An 18,539-nucleotide genomic window follows, 5' to 3' on the forward strand; every position below is an offset into this window, starting at 1 on the left:
TTTGTTCATTCATTTTGATTCTAAAAAGTGTCCCAGTTTGGATGATAAATTATGGTCATCCTAGACCTAAGCTGTGTAATCAAACCCAACTTCAACAGAGGGCCTGAATTAGAGAACCAGGTGCTGACCCAGCTAATGACAGAGAGATACACTTGGTAAATTGTAGTTCCCACTGGGCATGGATCTCCTTTGGGAGCTCAGTAGGGAGGAAGTAAGACTGGCAGAGCAGAAGTCAGACATCCTGCATCCTTATCCTTGATACCTCATTTCCAATAGAGGGCAGGAGGAGTGATGCCCCACTGGACTGGAAGACCCATTCATTAAGTGGGAGTGAGGAATGGAAGTACAGGAAGCTCAAAAGGAGCATGAGTCTTTCAGAGAATGAGCAACAATGAATTGGGTGGGGTAAAGGCACAAAGAGGGAGGATCTCACTGTGTCCTAAACCAGAAGAGGAATCTTACAGCTTTGCACATGAGGTGGGCCCAGGAGAAAAGAGGAAAACTCTGAAAAGAACCAGGAATACCTCGGGTCTGACTTCTCTCTCCTGTGGCGATAACTTTGGCTTTCCCAAACGGAATTTTTCTGTGGACATCAAAATGCACCAGGAGATTAGAAAAGAAAGTGTCATAAAGAAAGTAAAGAATATTCTCCATCACTCACCTCACCTCAGGTGGGTAGAACCTTCTCCACCCAGAGCTCCCTGGGGACTGGGGCTCCAAGGTTCATTTCCTTCTTTCAGTTTGAATACAAGAACTGGTTTCGGGAATGGAAATGCTACTCGAAGAAATGAAGTGGGACAAAAAAGATGAGCGAAGTGTCAGCTATTTCCAGAACCCCTCCCAGGCTCATTTTTGTGGGAGTGGGTACAAGGAAAAAGGACATACCCAGGGAAGGAGGGTGAGGAAGGTTTGGGGGATTCAGGAAACAAGCTCTGGGTCCTGATCTCAGAGAGACCTGGGGAGATAGGGTTGGAAAGTCAAGAACAGTCAGCTTGTCTTCCACCTCACCACAGCAAATGTTTTTGTATTAGGTCTCAAAGAAGCCTCAAATCAAGACCTGAGGAGGGGCATGGAGGGGTTATTTCTACTCTAGAGTCATCTTGAGACAGAGCCCCCACAGTGTTATATTAAAAACCCTGTTTCCCAGAAAAGGCCACATAAACCAGAGACTACATCAACCTGAGACCAGAAGAACTAGATGGTGCCCGGCTACAACAGATGACTGCCCTGACAGGGAACACAACAGAAAACCCCTGAGGGAGCAGGAGAGCAGTGGGATGCAGACCTTAAATTCTCGTAAAAAGACCAGACTTATTGGTCAGACTGAGACTAGAAGGACCCCGGAAGTCATGGTCCCCAGACCTTCTGTTGGCCCCAGACAGGAACCATTCCCAAAGCCAACTCTTCAGACAGGGATTGGACTGGACTATGGGATAGAAAATGATACTGGTGAAGAGTGAGCTTCTTGGATCAAGTAGACACATGAGACTATGCGGGGAGCTCTTGTCTGGAGGGGAGACGAGAGGGCAGAGGGTGTCAGAAGCTGGCTGAATGGACACAAGAATAGAGAGTGGAGAAGAAGGAGTGTGCTGTCTCATTGGGGAAGAGCAACTAGGAGTATATAGCAAGGTGCATATAAATTTTTGTATGAGAGACTTACTTGATTTGTGAACTTTCATTTAAAGCACAATAATAATTTCAAAAAAAAGCCCTGTTTCCTTTGCTGGGCTCCACACCCCCCCCCCCCCAGCTTTGCATCTGAATCCTGCTTTTGCTTGGAGGCTATATGTAAACCCCATTGCGCCTGCGTAGTATGATTAAGAATGTTGCTAATGTAACTCATATGAACTCCCTACTTGTAAACCCCTTTAAAAGTAACTTGCCTGCACACCCTTGGTGAGCAGTCTTGGCAGCAGCAGCTCGGACTGACTCTTTTTCCTTGTACAACAAAATAAAGGTGCCTTTTCTGTTCTCCCACCTCAGTCTCTTGTTTATTGGCCAGTATGAGTCATGCCGAGTAAGAACCTGGAGTTTCCATCCGGTAACAGTCTGAGACTCCAGAGCCTCTGAAGGAAAAGTCAGGAAGGAAACACTGAAGGGGCAGACCACCCAGGACCACCCAGAGCTTTACCTGGGGAACCCACGTTCCCATAATTCTCCAGCATTACATCTCTGTACAAGACCCTCTGAGTCCTGGCCAGCCCAGTCCATTCGTTCTGAGTAAAGCAGACAGCCACATCTTCAAAGGTCAACTCCTGAGATACGTTATGGCTTCCCTGGGAACAATCCCGTGTTCCATTCAGTGCTACAGGCAGAGTCAGCTGTGTGGAGGTGAGAGGGGCTCATGCTGGTCATATGTCACTGACAGGTGCAGAGGGTGGGTGTGAAACAGGGAATAGAGAAGCAAAAAGCCCAGAGACATTCAAAGACCCAATTCCTGGGGGAAAAAATGGGATCAGTCCCCAGGAGAATATTCTTAGGGCGTTTCACCACTCAGGATTCGGGGAATATTTTAGGTTTATGTCCATTGGGGATACTGGCTTATTTGCACTCAAGTTCAAGTGCAACTTTTTCAGCAATGCTGGATTGCTTTTGTTAACATTTCTATGGTCTCTGCTTCTGTTCCTCTTTGTTGATAAATAATTGAAAAGACTACCTATTGAACTCTCAAGATAACAGAATTATAAAGATGGAAAACAGATCAGTATTTGCCAGTGGCTGGGATTGGGGGGGGAGCCCTGGTAGCACAGTGGTTAAGAGCTTGTCTGCTAACCAAAAGGTTAGCAGTTTGCATCTACCAGCCTCTCCTTGGAAACCCTATGCAACAGTTCTACACTGTCCTATAGGGTCACTATGAGTCGAAATCAACTCGGTGGTGATGGGTGTTTTTAGGGTTAGGCGGAGAGTGTGAGTATAAAGCGTTAACATAAGAGCATTTCTTTGTGGTGGTGAAACTATTATGTATCCTGATTCTTGTGGTGGTTACATGAATCTATACATGTGATAAAAACTCAGTACTATACACCCTGTAGGAGTCCTGGTGGCACAGTGGTAAAGCGCTTGGCTGCCAAAATGTTGGCAGTTTGAGCCCACCAGCTGCTCTGCAGGAGAAAGACATGGCAGTCTGCTTCCATAAAGATTACAGCCTTGGAAGCCCTATAGGGCAGTTCTACTGTGTTCTATAGGGTTGCTATGCGTCAGAGTGAACCTGATGGCAGTGGGGGATGCACCCTGTATCAATGTTACCACACATTTAAACAAATCTCCACACATTTAGTGGTTTAAAATGACAGAAAGGTATTCACAGTTCTGGAGGACAGACGTATGCAATCAATTCCACTGGATCGAAATCAAGGTATCAGCAGACCTGTGCCCCCTCCAAAGGCTTGAGGGGAGAATCCCTTCCTTGCTTTTTCCAGCTTTTAGTGGCTGCTGGCATTCCCTGGCCACATTACTCCAATCTCTCCCTCCATTGGTCTGTGTAGTCCGTAGGATGCCTCTTCTGTCTGTGTTGCATCTTCCTCTCCCTCCCTCTTATAAGGATACATGTGGTTGCATTTAGATCCCATCTGAATAATCCAGGATAATGGCCCCATATCAAGATTCTTAATTTAATCACATTTGCAAAGTCCTTTTATTGCATTACACGGCAACATTCACAGGTTCCAAGGATTAGGGCATAGATATCTTTGGGGGAAGGGGCATTATTCAATCTACCATAGCCCCCCTCCCAGAAAAAGACTATGTAAAAACTGATAAAATCCAAATAAGGTCTGTAGTTTAGTTAACAGTATTGTACCAGTGTCAATTTCCTGGTTTTGACAAGGTACTGTGGTTATGTAAGATGCTACCATTGAGGGAAGTTGGCTGAAGGGTACATAGGAATTCTCTGTACTATTTCTACAACTTCTTGTGAGTCTAAAATCCAACCTCTTTTCCTCTAAAACCAACTGTCTTTCCTCCTGTCACAGTTCAGATGTGGGCACTCTCAGACAACCGTGATTCCCCTCCCTATGGGTTCTCCTTTCACATTCTTTTGCATCCTCCCATTCTATCCCACCAGCCCCGTTCAGAAAGTAATATCACCTCACATCTACTCTACTGCACTAACTCCCTACTAAGTCTCCTCGTTTCCTGTCTCCCCACTTAATTTTTACTCCCCCAAAGAGAAAGAAAGAAGGAATAAAGGAGAGAAAGCATAGGGTATAAAAGACACGAACACGGCAACACAAAGTCCAAGCCTATTAGTCAATCACAATGTATGTGAGTTATGTTCCCCTAATAAAAGACAGAGGGAGGTTCTGAATGTACTTAACACCACTGATTTTACATTCAAAAAATAGTTAAAAATGGTAAATTTCATGTTATGTATATTTTACTACAATAAAAAAGGCAGAAAGAGAAAGATTTATAAGAGGCTCACCTAAAATCACACAATAGAAAAGGTCAAAAAGAAAGAATGGAAAAAGACATACCAAGCAAATTTTAAACAAGCTGACAAAAAGCTGGTGTAGAAATATTAATATCAGGTAAAACAGACTCCAAGGTTAAGTATTTAAAGGTGAAAAAAATGGAACATTTTATATTGATTAAAAGGAGCACACCCAAGTTGAAATGGGAATTCCAGAGCACTTAATTGTGCTCATGAGGAACCTTTACATAGATCAAGAGGCAGTTGTTCAGATAAAACAAGGGGATACTGATTGGTTTAAAGTCAGGAAAGGTGTACTTCAGGGCTGTATTCTTTCACCATACCTATTCAGTCTGTATGCTGAGCAAATAATACGAGAAGCTGGACTATATGAAGAAGAACGGGGCATCAGGATTGGAGGAAGACTCATGAACAACTTGTGTTATGCAGATGACACAACCTTGCTTGCTGAAAGTGAAGAGGACTTGAAGCACTTACTAATGAAGATCAAAGGCCACAGCCTTCAGTATGGATTGCACCTCAAGATAAAGAAAACAAAAATCCTCACAACTGGACCAATGAGCAACATCATGATAAATGGAGAAAAGATTGCAGTTGTCAAGGATTTCATTTTACTTGGATCCACAATCAACAGCCATGGAAGCAGCAGTCAAGAAATCAAAAGACACATTGCATTGGGTAAATCTGCTGCAAAGGACCTCTTCAAAGTGTTGAAAAGCAAAGATGTCACCTTGAAGACTAAGGTGCACCTGACCAAAGCCATGGTATTTTCAATCGCATCATATGCATGTGAAAGCTGGACAATGAATAAGGAAGACCAAAGAATTGATGCCTTTGAATTGTGGTGTTGACAAAGAATATTGAATAAACCATGGACTGCCAAAAGAACGAACAAATCTAGGAGCAAGGATGGTAAGACTGCGTCTTACATACTTTGGACATGTTGTCAGGAGGGATCAGTCCCTGGAGAAGGACATCATGCTTGGCAGAGTACAGTGTCAGAGGAAAACCCTCAACGAGGTGGACTGACACAGTGGCTGCAACAATGAGCACAAGCATAACAACGATTGTAGGGATGGCTCAGGACTGGGCAGTGTTCGTTCTGTTGTGCATAGGGTTGCTATGAGTCGGAACCAACTCGATGGCACCTAACAACAACAACCCAAGTTGGAAGACCTAGAAGTTATCCTTGATTCTTCTTTTCCTCTCCTCCCACACCTAAGCCATTAGCAAGTCCTGTTTACTCTCTCCTTCCAAAATACAAAGGAAGTTCACTTTTCCCACTTCCACAACACTCTGGTCCTTGTCCCTATCTTCTGTCAAGTGCACTCCTGCCATGGTCCCCTATCGTAATGGCCTCCCCGCTTTCCCTCCTGACCCCGAAACCAATTTTTTCCCCCAGCAACCTCAAATGCCTTGACCTGTCCACATGACCTTCTGAGGGCTGGTCCCTGCCCGCCTCTGGCTGCATCTGACACTGCCTCTCTCATCCAGCCACAGCGGACTCCCTTCTCTTACTTAGACAGCCAAGCCAGTTACACCTCAGGGCCTTTGCAGAAACCATTCCCTCTGCCTAGAATGCTCCTCCCTACATCTTCATGGGCTTAGCAGCTTCTCCTCATTCAATTTTCAGTTTAAGTGGCACCTTCTCAGAGAAGCCAACCCTGACCACCCAATCATTCTCCTTCAAATCAGCCTATTTTATTTCTCCACTGAGTACCTACTCATTTTCTGAGATATTATCATGTATTCTCTTTTTATCATGTATTCTCTCTCCACTAGGAGGCGCCTCTATCCTGTTTATGATTCTATTTTTAGCACCCTAGACAGTGCCTCACATAAATACTGAAAAAATCTGTGGAATAATTGTCATGAGCTTGGATGAACTTCTGTACCTATCGGCAGAACTTTAAAATACATAAAGCAAACACTGATAGACTACAAACAGAAATACACAAAATCAAGAGTGGAAAGACAACCCATCTCTCTTAGAAACATACAAAGCAAAAAATAAAAACGACAAGCAGCTTTTTAACCCAAAGGTAAATTAGTGGGGGTTCTTTATATATATTTTAATTTTTATTGTGCTTTAAGTGAAAGTTTACAAATCAAGTCAGTCTCTCATACAAAACCTTATATATATCTTGCTATATACTCCTAGTTGCTCTCCCCCAATGAAACAGCACATACCTTCTCTCCACCCTGTATTCTCCGTGTCCATTCAGCCAGCTTCTGTCCCCTCTGCCCTCTCATCTCCCCTCCAGACAGGAACCGCCCACATAGTCTTATGTGTCTACCTGATCCAAGAAGCTCACTCTTCACCAGTATCATTTTCTATCCCATAGTCCAGTCCAACCTCTGTCTGAAGAGTTGGCTTTGGGAATGGTTCCTGTCTTGAGCTAACAGAAGGTCTGGGGACCATGACTTCCGGGGTCCTTCTAGTCTCAGTCAGACCATTAAGTCTGGTCTTTTTCAAGAATTTGAGGTCTGCATCCCACTGTTCTGCTGCTCCTTCAGGGCCATCTATATTTCTGAATAATTTTTTTTTCGATAATTAATATATATTACTTTTACAAGGAGAAGCAGATATCAGGATCCAGCTATGTTCTATTAAACCCACCTTTAAAGAGATTTGCAAAAATGTAGAGAAATGCCGCTCTTCTTTTTTGTTTTGAAAAAGTTATTTTTCATAAAAATGTGTTATGAATAACATAAATTTTAACATACAATATGTTTATTGTTATTTTTAAATGAATTAATAAATATTTTTAAATTATCTCCATTTTCTTTATAGTAATATAACCTATACAAACAAAAGCTCTTTGGGGTTCTGAACAATTTTCAAGAGTATCAAGGGGTTCTGAGACTACAGACTTTGAAGGATGGCATTGTGGGGTGGGGGGGTAACCTGCACTTGGGCAAGAATAAATGGAACCAGATAAAGATAGTTGGAGTCAGTTCAGTTAGAGAAAACCTACTCTGTTGCACCTACTAAACTTTAAGTACCAAAAGGGCTCATGTCTAGCCTGTTTACATCTTTATTCCCCACGTCTAAGCCACTGTTTGGCATTTAGTTGGTGCAAAATGAGTATCTTTTTCACCAGTGACTAGTCAGTTTGAGATGTGTTGAGACTGCGGTGTCTGTGAGACATCTAGGGAGAGATAAGTAGGGAGGTGGATGTATGTAGTCGGAGTTCACTGAAGTAGATATACAGATTTGGAAGTCATCTGCTTACTGGAGGTGGGGGAAGCAATGAGTGGATGAACTCATCCAGAAAGGGAAAGTGTGAAAGTGAGATGAGAAAAGGTCAGGAAAACTCTGGGAAACCCTGACATTTAAGGGGTAAAAGATCAAGAGCTTGGCACATATTGAGAGTCCAGTAATTGTTTGGTGCTAAATAAACTGGGAAGGGTAGTCAAAGAAGAACTGAGAGAGTACTTATCACTGATGTCAAGATAGAAGAGAATTTCAACAAGGTGAGTGTGGTCCTGTGTCAGATACTCTAGGTCTGCTCACCCAACATCCTTTCCAACCCTTTTTTTCCTTGACTGCCTTTAATATAGAGTTGTGGCTGTTCAATGTGGTAGCTACTAGCTCTGTAAGGTTATTTCATTTTAAATTAATTTAAATACAATTAGAAATTCAGCTCCTCAGGCATACTAGCCACATTTTAAGTATTCGGTCTCCACATGTGGCTGGTGGCCAACATATTAGAAAGAGCAGGCAGAGAACATTTTCATCATCACAGAAAGTTCTATTGGATAGTGTTGCCATAGAGACTGGAAACCTAAATTATTCAGTCTCTAGGTTCTCTTGGAACAAAACAAACAAAAAAAAAAAAAACCCATTTCCATCAGGTCAATTCTGACTTATATTGACCCTATAGGGTAGAGTAGAACTGCCCCATAGGGTTTCCAAGGAGTGCCTGGTGGATTCGAACTGCTGACATTTTGGTTAGCTAGAGGTGGCTATAGGCATCATTCTAAGGTGCAGGAGAAAGTCCATGGGGAGAGTACCCCTTACCATATAACTTTTTTTAAAGCACTCTAGGGAGAAGACTTGACATTCCCCCTCTGAACCGCTTACAATGCAGATGCAATGCCTGGAGGTATTGAGAAAAATAAACCCCTTATTTGCTTAAGGTACTCTTTTCCCTTTTACTTGGGTCCACAATCAACACCCATGAAAACAGTAGTCAAGATATCAAGCGATGCATTGCATTGGGCAAATCTGCTGTAAAAGACCTCTTTGGAGTGTTAAAAAGCAAAGATGTAACTTTAAGGAGTAAGGTACACCTGACCCAAGTCATGATGTTTTCAATTACCTCTTATGCATGTGAAAGCTGGGCAATGAATAAGGAAGACCAAAAAAGAATTGATGCCTTTGCATCATGATGTTGGCAAAGAATACTGAATATACCATAGACTGCCAAAAGAACAAATTAATCTGTCTTGGAAGAACAGCCAGAATGCTTCTCAGACTTTGTTCATCTCATGTACTTTGGACACGTTGTTAGGAGGGATCAGTCCCTGGAGAAGGACATCATGCTTCATAAAGTAGAGGTCAGCAAAGAAGAGGAAGACCCTCAACGAGATGGATTGACACAGTGGCTGAAATGACAGGCTCAAGCACAACAACAATCATCAGGATGGTGCAGGACCGGGAAGTGTTTCATTCTGTTATACGTAGGGTCCCTTTGAGTTGGAACCGACTTGATGGCACCTAACAACAACACTGTTTTTCCGGTTTCTGTTACAGCTGAAAGCATTACTCTGAATTACACTGATACTGAATTTGGATTCTGCGGTACAGTGGTTTTCAACTGGAGGTCATTTTTGTGCTCCAGAGGACATTTGGCAATGTCTGTACACATTTTTTATTGTCACATTTGGGGGAAGGAGGCATTACTGGTGTCAAAGAGAGAAATCAATAGCACATATCTTTCTTTGATCTTGGGGTTTTCTTACCCATAAAACCAAATATTCACTTTAAAGAAATCCCTGACCAAATTTAATCCTCCAGCAGATTTTCTTTCGCCCAAAATTGCTAATCTTTTCTTTCCAGCTTAAAGCCAGGCTTACTGAATTTAAATTTCAAAAGCTATCTATTATAGCTGCAGGTGGGTAGAAGGCCAGAGACCATCTTGTGACCTGTTATCAGTTGATCTCAGTAAAAGGCGGAGGGCAGGGTTCAATCAATCATGTTAAAATTAGCTAACCGTTGATTTTCTATATTTCTCCCTCCTCAGCAGGATGGATTGACACAATGGCTACAACCATGGGCTCAAGCATAGCAAGGGTTGTGAGGCTGGGGTAGGACAGGGGAGTGTTTCATTCTGTTGTACACAGGGTCGCTTCGAGTTAGAAACAACTTGAAGATACTTAGCAACAACAACTTCTCATTATAAGCCTCATTCTGCTACCTAAACGTAGGTCCTGCCTGGTGCAGCTTCGAGTCGATGAAAGTACACCAAGTTGAGGAAATAGAAGGGCATTTATCCCAAGCGCGGGGAAAGGAGTAAGAGGGTGTACACCTCAAATCAAGCTCCTGGAGCAAAGGGAGGCAGAAATTTTTTATACCGTTCCTCACAAGGAAGTACATACAAACATAATGAACTACATAGGTTATCATGGCATGCAGGTACACTAAGACGAATTGCATTTTTTCCTTTAGTATGTATAGAAAATGGCAGATAAGCCCTGCCTGGGGCGGGAGCTTAATATTCAATTAAGTCTTAATTAGGCTTGGAAACCCTGGTGGTGTAGTGGTTAAGTGCTACGGCTGCTAACCAAAAGTTCAGCAGTTTGAATCCACCAGCTGCTCCTTGGAAACCCTATGGGGCAGTTCTACTCAGCCCTATGGGGTCGCAATAAGTCAGAATCGGCTCCACTGCAGTGCGGTTAGTTTTACATGTATATAGAATAACTGCACAGAATAAACTTTATGTCCAAATTTTGTTGAGTTTTGATTACTTTTAACGCTGGTATATAGTGGGCAGTGGCCAGGGATGCTGCTACATATCCTACGATGCACAGGAAAGCCCTCCACAACAAAGAATTGTCCAGTTTAAAATGTCAATAGGATTGAGATTGAGAAGCTTTGCTGTACTTGAATACCGCTGGTGACCCTGATTGTGCAATGGAAAAGACTTTGCTCAGTCACACGGTGTCCACCATGATGCAGATCTCATGCTGATGAAAGCTGGGATGTTAGAGGAAATTGGCAGAAAAACCCAGAATTTGGGTGTATGCTCTACTTATTTTCAGCAGAGTTCTGCAAGACAGTGACAAAAGCAGAGACTTATGAGAATACAGCTTCCCTAATAGAGGATTGGTGGCACAGCGGTTAAGTGATACAGCTGCTAACCAAAAGGTCGGCAGTTCAAATCCACCCACAGCTCCTTGGAAACCCTATGGGCAGTTCTACTCGGTCCTATAGGGGCTCTATGGGTCAGAATTGACTCCACAGCAATGGGTTTTTTGGGTTAATACAGGATTACTCTGCCTAGAGTCTCATAAAGGAGCCTTGGTAGCACAGTGGTTAAGCACTTGACCACTAATTGAAAGATCAGCAGTTCAAACTCACCAGCCACTCTTCAGGAGAAAGACGTGGCAGTTTGCTTCCGTAAAGATTACAGCCTTAGGTCATGGCCCCCAGACCTTCTGTTGGCTCAGGACAGGAACCATCCCCAAAGCCAACTCTTCAGGCATGGATTGGACTGGACAATGGGTTGGAGAGGGATGTTGGTGAGGAGTGAGCTTCTTGGATCAGGTGGACACTTGAGACTATGTTGGCATCTCCTGCCTGGAGGGGAGATGAGAGGGTGGAGGGGGTTAGAAGCTGGCGAAAAGGACGTGAAAAGAGAGAGTGGAGGGAGAGAGAGGGCTGTCTCATTAGGAGGAGAGAAATTGGGAGTGTGTAGCAAGGTGTATATGGGTTTTTGTGTGAGAGACTGATTTGATTTGTAAACTTTCACTTAAAGCACAATAAAGATTATTTAAAAAAGAAGAAGAAGAAGAAAAGATTACAGCCTTAGAAACCTTACGGGGCAGTTCTGCTCTGTCCTATACAGTTGCTATGAGTTAAAATCGACTCGACTGCAATGGGTTTTTTTTTTTTTTTTTTTTTGGCGGGGGAGGTCTCATGACTATCCCATAAATTGCATTCAGAGAATAAGCATAGTAATGGATTCTGGGAACTAGACAAGCGGGCAAAAGAACATAATTTTAGATTGGGCTGAATTTATCACTCTTGGTACACTTATTAGAGATTTTTGGATTTGAGTGACTGGAGTACACGGGAGTGGTTAATTGCTTGTTTGCTTGATTAGTTGACTAAAATCTGAATTTAATGAGCTGATATTCCAGAATTTGCTTAGTATGTCCTCCGGTAGACAGGAGGAATGAATTCAAAGACAGTAGAAGGCAGCTATAATAAGTTCATTTTCTAATGAATGCTTCCAGAAATTTTTAGTGGTTGGTATTTGCTATGGGCTTTGACACTGAAGGACAGACAGCAGAGAGGAATTGTCTGGAATGGGGTGTGTGATTAGAATTAGTGAAATGAATGAAAATTCTAGCTAGAGGGCTAAAAAAAAAAAAAAGTCCTAAAAGAAAAGATACATCAAAACTTTGAGGTATTTCTTCTAGAGAAGAATTGTAACATTTATTCCAGTCCACATAGCAAAGAGCAAACACAAGCCAAACTCCAATATCCAATTGAGCTTTTCACAGTTACAAGTTTTCACTAGAGCTTTAGTCTCTAAACTTTGTTTATTGTATATCCCTATCGGTAAGCTTGGTGGCAATGACTGAAATTTTAACAGTAAGAATAAAACATTCCTCTCTTGCCCAGAGAATCTGAGTCAATTTGACACAGAGAAGCAGCCTCCATGTCCAACCCAGGTGACAAGCTTCAGATAAGATGTTTCTGGACAAAACATTCCATGTCTGGGTTAATGTTATTGTTTCCAAGTAAACAGGATACTAGGTCGACCTCTCAGTCTAGACTTGATATTGACTCCTTTACAAACAGCTCTGCTTTGCTGTAAGCTATCAAATCACTGTTGTCATTCGTTGCCATCTAGTTAGTTCCAACTCATGGCGACCCCAAGTGCGCAGAATACAACTGCTCCATAGGGTTTTCAAGGCTATGATCTTTCGGAAGCAGATCACCAGGACTGTCTTCCAAGGCACCTCTTTGTGGGTTCGAACTGCCAACCTTTCTACTAGTAGTTGAGTGCTTAACTGTTGCACCACCTAGGGACCCTAAACACTGCATCATTTAAATTCTACCTAAACTCCACTCTTCCCCCAAATTACACAAGAGCTCTCCCTTTTCCCTTGTTTTGTGAGATGCCCCACAGTTCTTCTAGTGTGAGATCTCCCTCATTGCAGTGGGTCAATAAACTTGACATTATTGGACCACAGTTTATCCCTTATGCCTTAAGACTGTGTTCTTAGGTTATTTGGCCTTGGGCACAATCCTAGGTCTTAATTTCAGTATGTACCTTCTGAATAGTAAGTGAGTTAGGGTGAAGGCTTTCCATATGCATTACATGTGTAGCACTTGTCCCGTGTGAATTCAGTGATGTTCCATGTGAGATGAGCTCTGAGTGAAGGACACTCCCCAGTGTCGACTCTGCATTGGGAATAAAGTACAAGCTTTCAATTTTCATAACTGGCTAAGACCTCAGGTCTGCTTGAATGTTTTCCTACACTAACTAAACTGATAGCGTGGAATCCCTGGTGGACAATGCCATGAGATGTGGCTGGATATTTTCTTCACTTAAGGCATTCACAAGGTTTCTCCCCAGTGTGGACTCTCTGGTGTTGAACTAGGATTTGGTTTTGGTTGAAAGCTTTCTCATACACATTACTTCTCAAATGTAGATTCTCAGAAGCTAAATGGGGATTTTGTTCCAATGAAGGCTTTTCCACATTAGAGGTACTCAGGAATCTTCTCAGTGAAGGTTCTCCGAAGTCCAAGAAGATCGGCATATTACACAGAAACCTCCTCGTGCATCACATCCTAGGGTGGTCTGGTCCTTAAGCCTTGCCCGATATGTGGCAAGGTTCGAGGCAACACACAAGGTTTCTACAAGACCCTTACATGTTTTGTCTCTCTCTTCTCTGGAGCTCTTTTTTGTCCTTCCAGGTTCCAGCTTACCACCACTTTCCTTGCCCCTATAGTGTGTCCCAGCTGCCTCTCTAACCTGTCATCCAGTTTATGGGTTTCTCCAAACACGGCTCCAAGAGCAGATCAAGGCATCCTAGAGGTCTCATATGTGAAACTGCTTTAGAAATTCCCTGGACTATCAGGACTCAGCTTCTTCTTCTTGGCTCTCTTCCCATTATTTAACCAAGAAATAAGAAATATAAGTATCACCTATTCTGCAAAGTGATGGAAGAGCAGGATCAACAGATGACACTATGCTGGCTTAAGGACATACAGATTTTATATGTCCAATTTGAAAGAAATGTTTTAGAGTTCATGCACAGTCTTTATAAAATAAAATCTCTGTGGCCCTTTGAAATTTGGTTACTAAATGCTCAGATGTATGCAATACTACAGATAACTATATTATCCAATTGTTATAGTTAGTGAATTCTTATTCCATATTCTGTATCATATGGAAAGTGGAATAGATTGTGAGCTTTGCCCAGAGTAATTCATATTATATGGTAAATGCTATTGTATCCCTTCTATAATAACACCATAAAATTTCTATCATATCCAACTTAAAATTATTACATCAACTTTTTTAAAAAAGTAACGTCCTCATTAAAAAAAAATTTCTATCTTTGAAAAATAAGGAAACAGAAGAAAAATAAAGCAAAGAAAAAGAGAGCCACAATTCCAATCACTTGGACACAAGTATTTGCCATTGTGTGTATTCTTCCAGATTTTTTCCATATATATTTCCATATATATGTATATATACACACACATATACATGTGTGTGCATTCTCATATATATATATCATAAACACAAATATATAAACATATGTATATTCTTCCAAATTTTTCCATATATATTTCCACGTGTATATATACATATATGAACATATATGTATATACGGTTTTTAATCAAAGCGTTATATGCTGCTTTTATATTTGTCATATGTTTTAGACACCTTTCCACGTCATTAAAATACTTCAACTCCATCATTTTCAAAGACTTCAAGGTTCCTCTTTGTGGATATACTATTGCGGGTTTATTTAACCAGTTCCCTATTGACGGATACCTGGGTTATTTTCTTCTGATATTGTAAACAATGCTGTGTGCAAGTTACCACATTTTACAAAGGAAACATTCCCTGTTGGGCAAAGATTTTATAATGCTCCTTTGCGCGGAGCCGTACATACATAGATGTCAGAAGAGAATCATTTCTTTCAAACCACCAGGTGAAGAAAGAATTCCATCTCTAAGCTTAGAACTCTACTTCTTTTTCACAGGTAGCCACGTATCTGGCATGAGACCCTTTGAAAAGAAAATCTCCATTCCTCAGTTTTTGAGATTGCATACCTGTTGTTTTGTTTTTAAATAGCCTCAAGCTAACTCCCTGCAGGACAGCCTACAAAAGGAAATAACCCGAAGTGAAATAATGATACCTCCTCCCACATGCACAAATGTCTATTTCTGTAAATTTGATATTATTCCCTCTGCCAGAAATGCTTCCCCTTTTTCCCCACATCTGTCTAAATCCTACAAGGCCCAACTCAGTGCTATTTCCTCTGAAGCTACTTTTGATCTCCTTCAAGATCAGTCCATCAGTTCTCTAAACTGCTCATATATGGGATGGTAAAGGCAGACTTTGGTTAGAGTCACCAGGTGTCTGCCTACCCCTTGAACTGAATGGGATGCTCCCAAAGCCAGGCCCAGGTCTCACTCCCCTGTCTCCCTCCTAGAATGCAAAGTTTCTTCCATAGATGTATTCAGTAAGCTATGTTTATATTGTGCTTAAAAGAACATGTCAAAGCTCACAATTTACTTCACTTGATCCTCACAACTTTGAGAGAGAAGCAGGTATTATTTTTTTTTTCGTTTCACAAATGTAGAAAATAGGACTCGGAGTGGCTATGTTAACTTACTCAAGGTCACAAATCCCAGCTAGTAAGTTGGGGTCTGCAGCATTTGAGATAACTCTAGAAGAATTCGGATTTCAAATCTGAGACCCAGCACTACCCAGAAACTGATAGATTACAACCAATGATATCAAGTTTATTATTTCCAAGACCACAACAGTGCTTTAGGAGAACCAAGCCCACAGGGGCTCAAAAAAGAGACAAGGTTCTCGGACTGGGAGGCAGTAGAAGTGGGTTCCTACCTGAATGTGGGCTTGTTTCCCCATCTGTAAAACAGAAAGGTGGTGACTGGACTAGAGACTCTAAGGGTCCTTTCTCAACCCGTGAGTAGTGCACTGTCACAACTCCGTTGGCTGTGGGCAAGGTGGACCGAGGACCTGGAAATGCTCCTTCCACTTTGCAGATGCGCCAGAAGCCGAGACCAGGCTGCGGGGAAGTGAGGGGATGGGGAAGAGGAACCGGATGACAGGTCTGGGGGAGAAGTTAAGGCGGAGAACGGGAAGTATAGTGCCCCTGGGAGACCACTGGAGTTAGATGCCCGGGCAAGGACGCACGGAGAGTGGGGGCGGCACTGGGCGCGGAGGCAGAGGTCTAGGTTCCCACTCAAATCCTTCGTAGACCCGCCGGCATCTCCAGCAGGACCCCAGCGCTCTCTGGGCCTGTCTTTCCATCACCGTCTACGACCTGAGGTGACACGCCCCCCAACCTCCCAGCCTGGCCCCTGCCCCGCCGGCGGCCGCCGTGCAGGCATCCGGAACAAAGGACGCGCCGGAAGCGAGTCCCTCGGTGGTCTTCGGCCCTTGGAGCAACTTCCGATTCCGTCTAGGAATCTCGGAGGGCTGCTCATCTCGGTGGTCTCTTCGCTTAAGATCCGCTCCCCAAGAGTGGCGTGGCGGGGATCCCTGAGACCCGGGGACAAGGAGCATTGGCTTCCTCCCCGAGCTTCCCTGTGGCCATGTTTTGGGGCCATCGCTGACCACCCGCCGCCCCCCATATACATTTAGCACACATTTAGCAGGAAGAAATGCGAGAGGAAAAACGTTTGAAGGAATGAATGAGGGTTAGAGGGAGGCAGCACCTTGCAATAGAAAGGAGGCGAGGGGAATTGTCTAAAGACCTGAGTTCAAGGCCTTCCTTGACTTTTCAGCCAATAAAAGGTCACCCAGTTAGCAGGACATTTGCCAAGCCTCAGGATCCTCATCTGCAAAGTAGGAACTAATGATCCTGTCTCAGAGAGGCAGATCGCTAAGCAAACCCCTCAGTATAGCTGGCCATCATAGCAACTTTCTAAAACCCAGATAGATCAGTTTCCTGTCCTGCTTAAAAGCCTCCCACAGCAACCTGGAGCAAAGGTACACTTAGAGGCTAGGCCAGGAACTGTGCTGGATGCCAGGGAAACCATGGTGGCCTGTCCTTCCATCAGTGTCTGTGACCTGAGGTGGCACACCCACCAACCTCCCAGCCAAGCCCCTTCCTTGCCGGAGACAGAAACGAAAACCAGCCAAGCCTTGAGCTGGTTCCTGGGGGTTCAACTGTGAGCCAGGAGACATGATGTCAGCCCACATGGGGCTTACAGCACACTAGGAGAGTCTAACAAGTAAACAGATGGTGTTAATACAGCATGATAATGAGGCCCATGACAAGGCTATAAAATAGGCCACCACAGGACCTCAAAGGAGGGGGCACTTAATCCAGATTGGGAAGTGGGGTACAGAGAAAACTTTCTGGAGAAGGGGACTTCTCAGCTAAGATTTGAAGGACAAGCAGGTAGGAGTTTCCCAGGTAAATGGAGGGTTTCCTCACTCTCCTAGCTAGGGCTTGGGCTAGTGCCCATTCAAGCACAGTAGCTGGTTTTTCCCACCCTTATCATGGCTCTCCTGCCCTGCCCACCCCCATGTGTCTAAAGGCTCCACTTTCTTTTCTAGGTGTATATGAGTATCCGGGGAGTCCCCAAGTCATGCAAATGGTTAAGCGCTCCACTACTAGCCAAAAGGTTGGTGGTTCAAACCCACTCAGAGGTGCCTTGGAAGACAGGCCTGGCGATCTGCTTCCAAAGGATTACAGCAATGAAAACCCCCTATAGAGCAGTTCCGCTCTGCATACATGGGGTAGCCATGAGTTGGAACAGGCGATGGCAACCAACTAACAATTAGAGTCCTGGCTGTTGAAAAGGGGAATGTCCACACGGATGATATCAGAAGCTCTGAGGAGTACGGGGGCAAAGAATCTCAGGACCTGACCGAAGTCTTCTCTTTATAGTCTCCTTACATCTAAAACATTCCTAGGGACACCTTTCTCACAGCTGCCCCCTTCCCAGGCAGGACTTGATATGAGGCAGGGGGGCAGTGGTGATGCAGAGCAACACAGTAAGTGGAATAGGGGTTTTCTAGTATTATTATTACATGTAAATGGGGCAAAGACTCAGCAGACCTTAGCAATAGACTGGGTACAGGGGGTAGAGAAGTAGGAGGAAGCCAGGATAGTAAACATGATACTGGAACACCTGTAGTACTTACAATGTGCCGGGCATCATTCTACTTGCCTTATCTGTTTTTATCTCACTCATGTAATTCTCACAACTCTACAAGTTAGGTAGTGCGAAAGGCTGAAACCTGTCAGAGAAAGAAAATATTTTCCACTAAAAGAAGCAATAGAAAAGTAGAAGACTGTACCCTGTCAAAGGCAGAAAACTTGCAAGACGTGGAAAAACAAGGCAGTCCTGTGGAGTTCCAGCTCTCACAGGTTTTACTGTATTACGCCCATTTTAGAGGTGAGGAAGGTGCAGTACAAAAAGGCTAAGTAACTTGCCCATAGTTGTGCAGCCCATGGTATGACATTCAGGGTTCTAGTTTGGGCCCCTAGGTGTATAACAGTGACTTTTACAGTGATTAGAACAGGAATGGAGCTTCAGAGTTGAGGGTAGATGGTGAGTTCTGTGTTAGGCATATTGAATTCTGGTAACCCATGTATTAGTTCTTGTACCAAAGCTAGTGTGATGGTTTCTAAAAGAGATCAGGG

The 18,539-nt window shown here is 43.3% G+C and overlaps 1 protein-coding gene across 1 annotated transcript in view; it reads left to right on the plus strand.

Moving 5' to 3' along the window:
- Positions 1–16,525, plus strand: part of LOC126063617 (translation initiation factor IF-2-like) — a 26,252-nt gene extending 9,727 nt beyond the window's left edge. The window contains exon 3 of the mRNA XM_049862055.1: positions 16,235–16,525. Coding sequence (XP_049718012.1) covers positions 16,235–16,525 — 291 coding nt within the window. The remainder of the gene's footprint in view (positions 1–16,234) is intronic.
- Positions 16,526–18,539: the final 2,014 nt, after the last annotated feature.

Source organism: Elephas maximus, chromosome 20, assembly GCF_024166365.1.
Source record: "Elephas maximus indicus isolate mEleMax1 chromosome 20, mEleMax1 primary haplotype, whole genome shotgun sequence".
Lineage (NCBI taxonomy): Eukaryota > Metazoa > Chordata > Mammalia > Proboscidea > Elephantidae > Elephas > Elephas maximus.